Genomic DNA, 14,865 nt, shown 5'->3' with positions numbered 1-14,865 from the left:
GAAGTTAATAAAAGAAATACCTCGAAAATAAGGAACGAAGAATAGATTAGTTAGTTATAGATTGGAATAAGAATAGCACCAAAAAGACGGGTATACAAGTTAATGAAAATATAACAAGAAAATAGAGGGAACGAAGGATAGATTAGTTAGTTATACATTGGAATAAGGAAAGTACTGAAAAGACGAGCATAGAAGTTAATGAAAAGAAGTAAATAGAAAAATATGGAAAGAAGAATAGATTAGTTAGTTATAAATTGGAATAAGAAAAGCACCAAAAAGACAAGCATACAAGTTAATAAAAGAAATAACTAGAAAATAAAAGGAACAAAGGATAGATTAGTTAGTCATAGATTGGAATAAGAAAAGAACCAACAAAACAAGCATACAAGTTAATGAAAAGAAATAACTAGAAAATATAAGGAAAGAAAAATAGATTAGTTAGTTATATATTGGAATAAGAACAGCACCAAAAAGACAAGCATAGAAGTTAATGAAAAGAAGTAAATAGGAAAATAAAGAATGCATAATAGATTAGTTAGTTATAGATTGGAATAAGAAAAGCACAAAAAAGACAAGCATACAAGTTAATAAAAAGAAATACCTGGAAAATATAAGGAACGAAGAATAGATTAGTTAGTTATAGATTGCAATAAGAAAAGCACCAAAAAGACGAGCATAGATGTTAATAAAAAGACATGCCTAGAAAATATAAGGAACAAAGAATAGATTACTTAGTTGTAAATTGGAATAAGAAAAAATTCATAAAAATCCAAATACACACACACACACACACACACACACACACACACACACACACACACACACACACACACACACACACATATATATATATATATATATATATATATATATATATATATATATATATATATATATATATATATATATATATATATATATATATATATATATATATATATATATATATATATATATATATATATATATATATATATATATATATATAGTGTGTGTGTGTGTGTGTGTGTGTGTGTGTTTCGGGCACTCATCAGTAATTTTTTTATTTTAGTTGGGAAAATGCATAAGGGTTTTCGTTTGTTGACGATGAATGCAGCGAAAGAAATAAGGAGACGAAAATTAGCCTAACTCACAACAAGCGGCGGCCGACCGGCGGCCGGGCAGCGGGCAGTCATGCGTCATCGCTGTACACATCCTTAGAAACCGTTCTGTGTTATGCTCAAGTCACGTTTTATCTATGATCTGATCGCACCATAGCGTTCAGGAGACTTTGCTCTATGAGATGAAATTATTTATTTCAACCCTGGTTCAACGACTGCTGAGAAAAGCGATGATAAGTAAACCGTGTTATAAACATTTCGGAGCTGTCCTGAGATTTCAACTCATCACATTTCCTGTATGTTTTATTTTATCGAGTTTAGATAAACATAACTGAGTTGCGCAATTACTGCTGAGTCCAACGGTACCAACTAAAGTGGTCTGTCGTGAATAAGAGGCGAGCTATGACGAAGAAAATACAAGTGTGTAGCGTCACGGCGGATATGAATGGCATGTGAGTGAGGGAGGGGTGCAGCCAATCACAGGAGCCGTAACAAACGCTGCCTAGGCGCCAGATGAACAGGCTCCGTCAACAGACTATAGTAGTTGTGGTGGTGGTGGTGGAGATAGTAGTAGTAAATGTTATTGTTGTTGTTGTTGTTGTTGTTGCCGTCGCTGTTATCTCAGACCCACCATCTCATTCCCATAACTGCCAACTATAAACCGATCCTCCTCCTCTTTCTCCTCCTCTTCTTCCTCCTTCTCTTAATCTTTTACTTCCTACTCCCGGTATTTTTTTGCCTCTTCCTCTGCCCCTTCCTACTCCTCCTCCTCATTCTAATCCTCCTTCTCCTTTTTCTTATCCTCCTCCTTTTCCTCCTCCTCATCTTCCTCTTCCTCTCTTTCCATCAGCACCAACGATAACAAAACAGGATTAACCCGTAACCATAAAAAACACACTCCTACGCACCAGATATAACACACACACACACACACACACACACACACACACACACACACACGAGGTTGATGCCACAGTTTATTTTGCACAACTATGATCCACCAACAAATATTTTTACTCGCTTTCCATCTGTCGGTAAATGACCTGTTTTGGGGGCAACACGCATGCCTATATTTATCTTTATGCCGATGTGAGTTTTAATTAACATTTTACTGACACGAATCGGACAGTTTTCAGATGTTATTATTATCATTTTTATTATCGTTATTAAAATTTTATATATGAGTGTCTGTATATGTCCTCCAATCTCTCTCTCTCTCTCTCTCTCTCTCTCTCTCTCTCTCTCTCTCTCTCTCTCTCTCTCTCTCTCTCTCTCTCTCTCTCTCTCATATTATCATCATCTTCCTTTGTCGTACTTCCTTTCCTCCAGTCTTCCTTCATTCTCTCCTCTCCTTCCTCTCCTTTTGCTATTTTCCATTCCTTAAACTCGATGCCGTAATAGATGGGAGGAAAGCTGAGAGCAGTATTTTATTCACTATTGTGCTATTGTAGAGGAGACGAGCGAGGATTCTACAGTGCGGCCTCCCTCAGTCACAGTCTCACAGCAGCGACAGCCACTCCACGCTACACAAGTCAGTGATCCGCCGCTCTGAGCCACCCTTCCGCACGAGGTCCTCCCAAAGGCGAGTGCCGGAACGGAAGCGTATGGGAGTGCTTCACCTTCCACGGCTACACGACACGCTACACTTGCACCTTAGAACTACGTAATATAACACACACACACACACACACACACACACACACACACACACACACACACACACACACACACACACACACACACACACACACACGCACATACACTAACAACAGGCCACAAAACATGCCTTGACTTTCAGTAAACAAAACGCGAATGGACAAACCCGTAGAGTTTTACAGGTGAGGCATTAGACATTTTGCGAGGTTGTGTGGCAAACTTATATGCTTTTCCGGGGAATTTTCTGCTATATTGAATGGGAAAAGGAGGAGGAGGAGGAAAAAGAAGAGGAAGTGGAGAAGCAAGAGGTGGAGAAGAAAGAGGAGGAGCAGGAGGAGGTGGAAGAGGAGGAGGAGGAGGAGGACCAAGGAACAAACAAATCTTATCTCGTTTTTTATCTAAACCGAGAAGGAGTTGGAATGGGTTTTCTTCTCTTTTCTGGCGGATCGAGTTGAAGGAAGAAGGAGAGACGATATAAGAAAAGGAAGGAGGGAAGAAGAGAATGAAGGAGGGCTGGAGGAAAGGAGGAAGAGCAAAGGAAGATGATGATAATGAGAGAGAGGTTGGAAAAGGACACAGACCATGAAAAGAAATGAGAAAAGACTGAAATAGCACATGAAACAGAGCCGTGTAGGAGAGATTCACAGAGAGACGAAAGAAGGAGAAATGAACCGACAAAATATGCGAAAGATAAGAGAAGTAAAAAAAAAAAAGAAGAAGAGAATAAAGGAAGAAAATCACAGGCGACCGAAACGAAAAAAAAAAGATGAGGAAAAGAAGGAGAAAATTAAGTAAAATAAAGAGGAGAAGGAAGGAGAAATAAGAGTAATTGGAGGAGAACGTAACGGAGGGAAAGGTCATGGCGCGAAATGGTAATGAAGGAGATGAAAGGTGATGAGAGGAAAGGAGAAAAGGAGAGGAGAGGAGAATGGGTGAGTTGGACGGGGAGAAAAGATGAAGGGGTAGGAGGAGGAAAGGGAGGGTAACAGAAGTACGAAGAAGAGGATCAAAGAGCAAAGAAAGGAGAGAAGAAGAGGAAGCAGAAGAGGCACGTGAAGAGTAGGCGGAGGAAGAAGAGGAGGAGGAGGAGGAGGAGGAGGAGGATATGAGACTAGATGGAATGGACGAGGAAGATGGGATATTAAAGGGGAGGAGAAATAAGACACCAGGAGGGGGAATTGGAGGAGGAGGAAGAGGAGGAGGAGAAGGGGGAGGTCGCAAGGTCTCACAAAAGTCTCCTAGTTTGTTTCCCTCTCGCCGGAAATGAGTCTCTGGCAACATTTTGGGGCTGATGAATGAGTGAAGAAATTATGGCCCTACGATGTCCTATTCCTCCTCCTCCTCCTCTTCCTCCTCCTTCTTGGCTTCCTCTTCATTTTTTTGTCCCGGCCTTGTGTCTCTTAATCCACGTTTCTCATTTCTTATGCAACATGTAATCCACTTCCTCCCACTCTATACATTTTTTACTCCTCCTTCTTCTCCTCCTCCTCCTCCTCCTCCTCCTCCTCCTCGTATTTCCTCCGCTCCTACTATATTCTTGTTTCCCTCGTATCTCGCACATACATACTCTCCTTTCTCCTACACACACACACACACACACACATACACACACACACACACACACACACACACACACACACACACACACATCGAGCTACAAAAGTGAGGTGCAGTATTTATGTATATCTTTTTTTATCGTCTCCTCCTCCTCTTCCTCTTTCTCTTCTTCTCGCTCCTCCTCCTTCTCCTCCTCCTCCTCCTATTCTCTTTATCACATACATCATATTAGCTGACTGAAATCATCGACAAAAAAAACTTGACTGAAATATTCAATGGTCTGAAAAGTGGCAAATGTCCTTCCATCCCAAGAAGTATAAGGCCATCTATTTTACGTCCAGAAATAGCTCCAATACATACGGCACGCGTGGGAAGCCTCTGTCAGCCATTCAAAAGGTATCAGAATTTTGGGTCTTCATCAGCAGGGACTTGAAGAAAAATACAGAAGCCTAGTTTTTTTTCTTTATCCCGGTTTCTTATTTTTTCTTGTGCCACGTAATCTGTTTCCTCCCACTCAGTGTTATTATTTTTTCCTCGTCCTCCGCCTCCTCTTCTTCTTTCTCCTTTTCCTCCTGCTCCTCCTCTACGTTATCACCTTCTCTCCAACTATATTCTCGTGTCTCGTATTTCGCACTCTCTCAGTACAAAATTGCTGTCCTCCCACACACGCACACACACACACACACACGCACACGCATCCCCCCGCCCCCACCCACACACACAGACAAAAGTGAGGGGCAAGGTTTATGGGAAGGCGGTGAGAGAGCGGTTAGTGTGCGGGCGCGTTGTACTGGAGGACCCGGGTTTAAACGCTGACAATTTTACAGTCATTGCCGAGTGGCCTAAAAATACCCACATGCTGCCCTGATGAACACCTATTTACCCTGACTCTGGCGAACCTCCCTAAAAAGTATCAAGTGGAGCTCCGTGGGACAGCATGAGCCAGGCAAGAATGGCGCCGCTATAAAACACTTGTCTGCGCAACTAACGGGCTGAGGCCAAGCGACAGGGCTCATCATGAAAGCCTACCAGAGCTATAGACCATACGAAAATTGCATTCTGTATTTATAATGTCTCATCTTCCTCCTTCTCCCCCTTATCCTCTTGTTGCTGTTGCTGTTGTTTTCCTGTATTCCTCTATTTTCTTCGTCTTCTTCTTCTTCTTCTCCTTCTCCTTCTCCTTCTTCTTCTCCTTTTTTTTCTTCTTCTTTTCCTTTTTCTTTATCTTTTTCTTTTTCTTCTTCTTTTTCTTACTTTTCCTCCTCCATCCATACACCTACTCCTCCTCCTCCTTCTCTTCTTCTTCTTCTTCTTCTTCTTTTTCTTCTTGTTCTTGTTCTTGTTCTTCTTCTTCTTCTTACTTTTCCTCCTCCTCCTCTACCCATTCTCTTTGCTATATACGTCAGTAACTTAGAACTGGGACTAAAACCATATCTACTGAAAAGTGCTGATGACATACAAGAGGGTGGGAACGTTTTCAAGGTGGATGACTGCGAAACGATCCAGAAACAGACCGTGACCGGATCATTCAAAGGCTAGAGACGTGGCAAATGTCCTTCGATTTTGACAAGTATACACTCATCCAAGTTTGGGTCCAGATATACTTGCCACTCACTAGCCATGCGTGGGTAGGATAAAGAAAGATAATGATTGCAAAGAATGAGGAGGTGAGAACATATCGAGAAAAGGAGGACAAGGAGGGGTGATGTAAGGGAAGGACTGAAGGAGGAGGGAAGGATATTATAGGATAGAAAACAAAACTTGATCTTGAGGAAAAAGTGAGTCCAGAAAAATGACATAAAATAACGGGACGCTAAAGAGGAAAAAAAAAAGAGAGTAAAGCGTGCGTGTGTGCGTGTGTGTGTGTGACGCTGGGAGTGGCAAGTCACACACGAAGGAAAAAAAAGTAGAAGATTGGTAAGATTAAGAAAAAGAATAACGTGATGAAAAAGAGGAAGAGAAGAAAATACTGAAGATAATAATTTCAACTTCAGAAGGTTACAAAAAAAGGAACGAGGAGAGTGTGTATCGTAACCTTTTTTTCTCTCGTTTTTTAGACGTAACGAGAAAAAAAACTAAAATTGTCGAGGGAAACATTTGTCTTGCTTGCCCTCTCTCCTCGTTCCCCGTCTTTCTCCCTCTCTCTTGATGCGACATGGACAATAAGTTTCCCTCCTCCTCCTCCTCCTCCTCCTCCTTCTCCTCCTCCTCCTCCTCCTCCTTCTCCACCACGTCTTCCTCTTTTATCCACACATCCTCCCATCCTCCTCTTGTTGCTGATGTTTTTCTTTATCATATTATTTTTCCTCGAACTCTTCTTCTTCTTCTTCTTCTCCTTCCTATTACTCCTCCTCCTCTTCCTTTCCACGTAATCTACACCCCCCAGACCCACCCACACACACTCACACCCACACCCACCCACACACATACACACACACCTGTCCAACGTGATCTACCAGGTAATCGGTCCCCCCCCCCTCTTTTCCCTCCTCCCTTTTAAAAACATATCTGTATAATCTTATTTACTTCTCCTCCTGAAGACCTGTACTAATACCTGCTTCAATTTAGTTTTCTTCTCTTTGTGCTGCGAATCTTTCTAAACTACGCATATTAAAGGTGGTTTCCAAGTCGATCGTTTTAGTTTTCTTCTCTCGTTTTTCTTCGTTTTATTTTTATTTTTTTTGTTTTTTCCTTCGTCGTTCCTCCCTCTCCTCTTCTCTCTCTCCTCCTCTCTTTTTCATATATTTTCCTGTCTTGCCGTATCCCCCTTTCTTTTCTATCGTTTTCTTTTATCTCCTTTCCTCTCCTCATCTCTCTCCTCTTCTTGTCTCCACTCCTCTTCTTTTTTTTATTCTCCTCTTCTACCCTCTCCTGCCCTCTCCTCTCGTCTCCTAACTTCTCTTCTCTCCTCTCCACTCTCCACTCCTCTCATCATCTATTCTCAGATCACATCGGTACTTCTCCTCCTCTTTTCATAGAACCTGACTTGTTACTTGCCCTATAGATTATCTCACTACAAAGGGAGGCGAGTGAATGGAACAAGAGATAAGTAAGGAGAGGCAAGGAGTGAAAACGCTACGACTTTGTGTGTTGGTAAAAACATATATAACAAAATACAAGATGAAAAAAGGTAAGGCTGAGGATTTTCACGAAGTATATACAACAGAAACCCCAATAATCTTTCTCCTCCTCCTCTTCATCCTCTTTCTCCTCCTCCTCCTCCTCCTCCTCCTCCTTTCAGCCACCTGTTCTCTGGGTTCCTTTTAAGGCTTGACAACCTGAGGCAATAGGTGACGTGAATAGCGAGAGAGAGAGAGAGAGAGAGAGAGAGAGAGAGAGAGAGAGAGAGAGAGAGAGAGAGAGAGAGAGAGAGAGAGAGAGAGAGAGAGAGAGAGAGAAAATAGGTAGAACAGTAAAGGTAGAGCAACAAGCAGTCACTGAGAAAGAAAATAAATAAAGAGGGAAAAAATATATATGGAGAAACAAAACGACTGGAAAATATACTTCAGTTGAGATACAATAACAGAAAGACAAAAAGACAGACAGACAGACAGACAGACTAATACACACACCCAGTCCTATCCACGGAGACACTGAAAACACCCCAACACAAAGGCTGAAGAAATACGTCCCAGACAGTCACACAAAGAGAAACACACACACACACACACACACACACACACACACACACACACACACACACACACACACACACACACACACACTTCTGCTCTCGCCCCATTCAATACCTCCCTCTCCACACACCACCACCACCACCACCTCTACTAGCAAACTTTACCTTTATCCACCTCCACCTCCACCACCTCCACCTCCTCCACCACCTGTAGTTCAACTCCCAGCAGATCAAAGACAGAAGCCACACGGATCACCTCTGGGGTACCTGTGTTATATTCGATATTCTCTCTCTCTCTCTCTCTCTCTCTCTCTCTCTCTCTCTCTTGTTTGCTCGTTCTCTGGCTTATCCTCCTCCTCCCCCTCCTCCTCCTCCTCCTCCTCCTCCTCCTCCTCCTCCTCCTCCTCCTCCTCCTCCTCCTCCTCCTCCTCCTCTTCCAACGGTTCTCTTTCTTTACCTCGTACTCTGCCATGTTTTCTTTGGTATGGAAACACAGATCAAACAGTAAGAGGAAGAAGTCACCTGAAAACCATCAAACAAGAGACAACATTGGAAAAGAGAAAAAAGAAAAAGAAAATATTAATTCAAACATCAAATTACTTTCATCCTCTTGTAACCTTCCTTACTTTCACCAGATCTTCTTGTGGCTACTCATCTTGCTTGTTTTTTTTCCCTCCTCTTTTTCTCCTCTCCCTGGTCTAAAAACAACACTAGTCTTCATCATGTAATCTACTTGTCTCCTTTTCCTCTTCCTCAATCCCTTCCTTTCTTTTCGCCAGATCTTCTTGTGGCTACTCATCTTGCTTGTTTTTTTCCCTCCTCTTTTTCTCCTCTCCCTGGTCTAAAAACAACACTAGTCTTCCTCATGTAATCTACTTGTCTCCTTTTCCTCTTCCTTAATCCCTTCCTTTCTTTTCACCAGATCTTCTTGTGGCTACTCATCTTGCTTGTTTTTTTTCCCCTCCTCTTTTTCTCCTCTCCCTGGTCTAAAAACAACACTAGTCTTCATCATGTAATCTACTTGTCTCCTTTTCCTCTTCCTTAATCCCTTCCTTTCTTTTCAACAGATCTTCTTGTGGCTACTAAGCTTCCTTGTTTTTCTTTCCTCCTCTTTTACTCGTCTTCCTGTTCTATAAACAACACCAGTCTTCCTAATACTATCTACTTGTCTCCTCTTCCTCTTCCTTAGTCTCGTCCATTCCTCGCCTGATAAGTAACATGTTAACCCTTTATCTCTTCCTGTTACCGATGCTTTTTTATTTTCTAATCCTCCTAATATTTTTTTGGGGGGGTCCTACTGTTTTTTCCTGTTTTTTTTTTCTCTCTTCTTAACACTTTTTCTCTCCCTGTTTCCCTTGCTTTTCTCTTCTTATCATCAATACGTATCTTTTCACTCTTCTTTGTCCGTTTTCTCTCCTTCTCCTCCTTCTTTTCATCTTTGCTTTTGTTGATGTTTTTGTTGTATTTCTTGTTGTTGTTTTTATACTATAGAATAGAGTCAAGGGTAAAACTGTAAGGAAAAAAATATTGTCCTTTTTGCTGATCTCGTTCTTCAAACTATATTTCCTCCTCCTCCTCCTCCTCCTCCTCCTCCTCCTTCTCCTCCTCCTCTCTTTCTTCTCCTGCACTGTAATAAATGAACTTCTGACACTCTTTACGAATTCCTCCATGTCAGAAAAAGAGAGAGAGAGAGAGAGAGAGAGAGAGAGAGAGAGAGAGAGAGAGAGAGAGAGAGAGAAACAAATAAATCTCTCCACCTTATTGATCATTGCAACATGTCTCTCCCGCAAGCTGTCAATACCTTCCTTTCTCTCCCTCAACATCAAACGACTGGGCTTGACAATACTCTTCTTCCTTTATTACTTTCTTGCCCTTCAGTTGTTTTATTTCTCGCAATTCTTCTCAACTTTATGTTTTATTTTAATTTATTTCTCGTTTTTTTTTTGTGTGTGTCTGTGTGTGTGTGGTAAACAGATATACAGAGAAAGTGCTTGTGCTTGTGTGTGTGTGTGTGTGTGTGTGTGTGTGTGTGTGTGTGTGTGTGTGTGTTACAAATCCGACATCGTTATAGGGATGGAAACAATTGGTGGCAACACGTACAAGGATCAGATTCCCTACAAATCTCCTCTAATTCCCCTCACTCCCCCCCCCCTTGCATCCTCCCACTTCCCCTCTAGTCCCCTCACATCCCCTCCCCCTTAAAACCACTCATATTCTCCCCCTTTCAACTCCCCTCACCTTCCCCTCACCCTTGCATCCTCCCACTTCCCCTCTATTCCCCTTCCATCCCCTTCCCCTCACATCACATTTCCCCTCCCCCTTACAACCACTCATATTCTCCCCCTTTCAACTCCCCTCACCTTCCCCTCACCCCCATTGCATCCCCTCCTTCCCCTCTACTCCCCTTCCATCCCATCCCCTCACATCACATTTCACATCTCTTCCCTTTTAAAATCCCTTCACATTCTCCCCTTTTTCAATTCTCCTCAGTTTCCCCTCATGCCCCTTTTAACATCTTCCTATTTCCTTTCACGTCCCTCTTTCTCCCCTCTCTTTTCATATTTCCCTTTCCTTCCCTCTCGCTTTTCTCCTCTCCTTGTCATTCTCACATCTGATACTTTCCACTTTCACTCACGTGCTCTTCATATTCCTTCCCGTATTTTATTTCATTACATTTTCCTCTTTTATCCTCTCAAGGTGTCTCTTTTCCTTCATTCATATCTTTCGCTCATACCTCCTCCTCCTCCTCCTCCTCCTCCTCCTCCCTTTCCTTTCACCCTCTCGTAATGGAGGATCAAAACCAATCATTAACCCTCCGTCCTCCCTTGGCCTAGTGTTTGTGTTAGAATCATCGCAGCTTACACCCCCTCATTCCCTCACCCCTCACCCCCTTTCCCCCAACATCACCCACTCAGCTTCTCAGCGCCTCGTCCATCAGTCCCTCACCTAAGCTTCTTCCCGTTTCCTCGGTACGGAGATAAGTCGACGCTAATGAAGAGGTGGGAAGGCGTGGTAAAGGAAGGAGGGAAGGGCGGGACGGGGGTGGGGGGGGGGGGACAGCGATCATTACGCCATCCCCTCCCCTCCCCTCCCCTCCCCTCCCGTAGAAACAGAAAACGCTCCGTCCACTTACCGTCAATCCTGTAAGTGACGGAGAGTCGCGGCGACGTGCTGGGCGGAAGGTCACCCGGGGCAGCGCTGGGGCCCTGCGTGGTGGTGTTGTCGTCGCCTTGCACGGGGCTATACGTGTGGCACCCCGGGGAAGCGGCGACGGGGGGTACGGAGGGGTCGGTGGTGTGTGAGGGAGGCTTTTGCTGACCCGCCCCTGCCGCCCCGTCGGCCGCCCCGCCGCCGAGGTTGTGTTCAGACTTGAAGAACAGGAGTGTGATCCTCGACGTCCTCCTCCGCCACGGCGACACTTCGTCCAGCCACGCCTGCAGCAGTACCGTCACATCCAGGGCCACACGGCCCCCAGCCGCAGCGTGGTGTGTGCCTGAGGGCGTGGGGGCCGCTGGGCAGGAGGCGGCAGGGAGGCGGAAGGTGGTGGCGGCGAGGCTCGGGAAGCGAGGGACGCCGGTGAGGTGCATGTGGTGGTCGACGGCGTAGCGGAAGGCGTGCCAGTGCGAGGCGGACGGGTCGCGGAGGTGGTGCGTCAGGACCCGCGGGTGGAGGCAGCCGGGGAACACGTCGGCAGACACGTTGGACGGGGTGAAGAACTGTTCGTAAGGCCTCAATGGCGCGCCGCCACCGCTGCTGCCTCCATCATACGCGTCACAGTCTGTGTCACAGAGGCACTCGGAGGCTGCGAGAGAGGCGCTTCCTGGGGGCGGCAAGGCATCCTTAGGCTCTGGGGGAGGGGTGGTGGTGGGGTTGTACCGCGGGCGGGTGAGGGGTGAAGCGAGGTGGGGCGTCCAGTGGGCGCCGTGGGGGGCGTGCCACAGCCACCGCAGCTCCTCCAGGGCCTCCCACGCCCCGCTGGCTGGGCTGCTCAGGTTGAACGCATCAGCCATACCGACCACTGCCTCGGCCTCCCTCATGTTATTGAAGTAAAATATGTCTCCGAACATATCGCGGATGTCTTCACTGAACTTGTCACTGTCGTCGAGGATGTCCCCGGCCACGAGGGCCACGGTCAGGAGGGTGTCGCCGCCGCCCCCGCACGCCCACCACCCAGGCAACAACACCCGCCCTGACAGCATCGTAAAGTCCACACTGAGCACGTCCTCCGCCGTACTCTGGCCCTCGTCCCTGCCGCCCTCCTCCAGCCTCGCCCGGTGCTCCTGGTCGCTACTTTCGGTATCGTTCTCACTCTGAGAGTCACTTTTGGGAATATCAAAGTCATATGACGCATACAAGACATGATCTTGAAGGCGCTGCCCCGCGTCACCTTGCCTCGCCGTATGACTGCCGCCCCGCCCGTGTGGACGCAGTGGGTCCTCAGGGTGGGGTAAGAAGCCATACCTGGCCTGCACCTGAGGCTGTAGCGCGTCCAGGCACAGACTTCTCTCCTGGCTGGAGAAAGCCAGGACGCCGCCGGAGCAAACCATCGCCAGTACCAGCCCCGCCCACGCCGGCATCCTGTCACGGCTCTCGGCGGAGGACGGCGGCGCTGCAGCACAGGGAGAGGGAGAGGGAGAGAGAGGCGTCTGCAGGCTGCACTCCGTCGCTCATTGCTGGCCGGCGACACGACCTTCAGGGTAACGCTAGCGGCGAGACGGCGGGGCGGCGGCGCAGTCCTCATGGGATAACTGCGAAGATGCTGCTGGATGCTGCTGCATCTTCAGGTGGATGCTGTCCGTCACCTTCTCGCGGGATCCCCGGCAGCTGGCACTCAGCGGCATTAGGGTCACGGCTGCCTGTGTGATGGCGCCGCCATGCCTCACGTGCACCCCGTGGCCACCCTCAGCCGCGCCTCGCAAGGCTCCAGTGTTCAGCTCTCCTTCTCAGGGGCAAGAGTTTTAAATTTCAGTTTTCATTGTTTTGGCGTAGGTCTCGAAGGGTGAGAGAAAGATTCAACTACGTGCGCCACTTAGCCACGCACACTACGCACGGCGCCGCCCTCGCTCCCCTCGTGATGGCCTCGAGATTTGGCAACAGCCACACACACGGGCGGGAGGCGACTCAGCGCGTCCACTTATATAAACGACACTCATCAAATACCATTCACATCAGACTTCCGGGTGACTTTTCTTTTCCAAAAGCCTTCGCTGTCTTGACTACTTCCCGAGCTCTTCAGACAGATAAAGACACATGAAACACACACACTCCAAAGCGGCAACTCGCCAACAGTTCCACTTTTGATAATGTTGAAGTAAAACCGTGAAATCCAAAGGGACGTTACAATCACTGGATGATATTACACTGGCTCACGGTAATATTATTCTCCTTTCATTATCTTTTCCTCTCTTGTCAGTAAGGAAGGAAAGAGAAACCAACTAAACTGAAACACTGAGAAGTTGCTGAGGCACAATCACGGGTTTTCGAGTGTAAATGACACTTTTTCTTTTGTTTCCTCCTCAGGTTTCACTCGTCAACATTTCCTTGGCACACGAGAATGAAGATCACCGGCTGGTTTGCGTTGCCTGCTAGCGAGAGGGAGTCAAGGGGTGAAGAGGAGAGGAAGCCACCAGCTGGAAAAGAAATGATGTGTGTTAGTGATCACAGCAAAGCAACGCGCAAGAGTAACAGACAGCAATATTAGCAACAGATGGATAAGAGGGGTCGCCACAGCAACAGACGAGATGAGGTTGAGGGCAGCCGAAGGAGTTACCGTAATAGCAATATCGAGTTGGTCACAGGTGTATTAAATGAGATGGATAAGAGGGAAGAAGGGAAAGGGAGATGAACTTGGTGGAATAATACATTCATATCATAATGACGATCAGAGTAATAAAATTCGTAGACTGGAAGCAGCTATAAATGTAGTAGTAGTAGTAGTAGTAGAAAAAAAAAGTAGTAGTAGTAGTAGTAGTAGATATAGTAGTAGATATAGTAGTAGTAGTAGTAGTAGTGGTAGTAGTAGTAGTAGTAGTAGTAGTACGCACAACAACAACCACAACAACAACAACAACAACAACAGCCGCAACGTAATACCTGTGAAACGAAAAACAGGTGTTGCCAGCCGTGGCCAAGGACGCCAGAGTTAATTAGTAAGGTTATTATGTGTTTTAATTTTAACAAGGTTGGCAATTAAGTGAGACTGTATGTGAATAGGCGTGTGTGTGTGTGTGTGTGTGTGTGTGTGTGTGGGTGGGTGGGTGTGTGTGTACGGGTGTGGGTGTAGGTGTGGGTGGGTGGGTGGGTGGGTGTAATGGTCCCAAAGATTTCCAGACAGTTAGCAAGTTAAGCAGCCAATCGGTCAACCAGTCAGTCAGTCAGTCAGGCAATCAAAAAAAAAAAAGGAAAGTTACAAAAAAAGTTACAAAGAAGTTACAGAGATCAAATTCAGTCACAACTCAACGAAACAAAATAAAACATCGAACAATCAAAGAATAATGTTAATCCAAGAGACAGAAATAAAAAAATAAAAAATCATATCACGTAAAAGCAAGGAAAATAACTCCATTAATACTTTTTGAAAACATCCATCAGCCACACGTTGGGGAGATATATAAAAAATATGATAGGGAAAAAAAGGTACTGGTTCATTTTTTACATCCGCTGGTATTTATGACACGAACAGAGATCGAGGCTGCACGCGAAGAAATAATAATAATGATAATAATAATGATAATAATAATAATAATAATAATAATAATAATAATAATAATAATAATAATAATAATAATAATAATAATAATAATAATAATAATAATAATAATAATAATAATAATAATAATAATAATAAGAAGAATAATAACAACAACAACAACAACAACAACAACAACAACAAGCAGAAGCAGAAGAAGAAGAAGAAGA

General features: G+C 45.1%; 1 protein-coding gene across 1 annotated transcript in view; it reads right to left on the bottom strand.

The window, feature by feature from the left end:
• Positions 1 to 14,865, bottom strand: part of LOC126982837 (uncharacterized) — an 81,414-nt gene that overhangs the window by 42,290 nt on the left and 24,259 nt on the right. The window contains exon 2 of the mRNA XM_050835110.1: positions 11,018 to 13,577. Within this exon, the coding sequence (XP_050691067.1) occupies positions 11,018 to 12,524 (1,507 nt within the window). The 5' untranslated portion in view covers positions 12,525 to 13,577. The remainder of the gene's footprint in view (positions 1 to 11,017; positions 13,578 to 14,865) is intronic.

This window comes from Eriocheir sinensis, chromosome 52, assembly GCF_024679095.1.
Source record: "Eriocheir sinensis breed Jianghai 21 chromosome 52, ASM2467909v1, whole genome shotgun sequence".
NCBI classification, from domain to species: Eukaryota; Metazoa; Arthropoda; class Malacostraca; order Decapoda; family Varunidae; genus Eriocheir; species Eriocheir sinensis.
The sequence above is the reverse complement of the archived record's forward strand: the minus strand, read 5'-3'. Positions and strand labels throughout refer to the sequence as shown.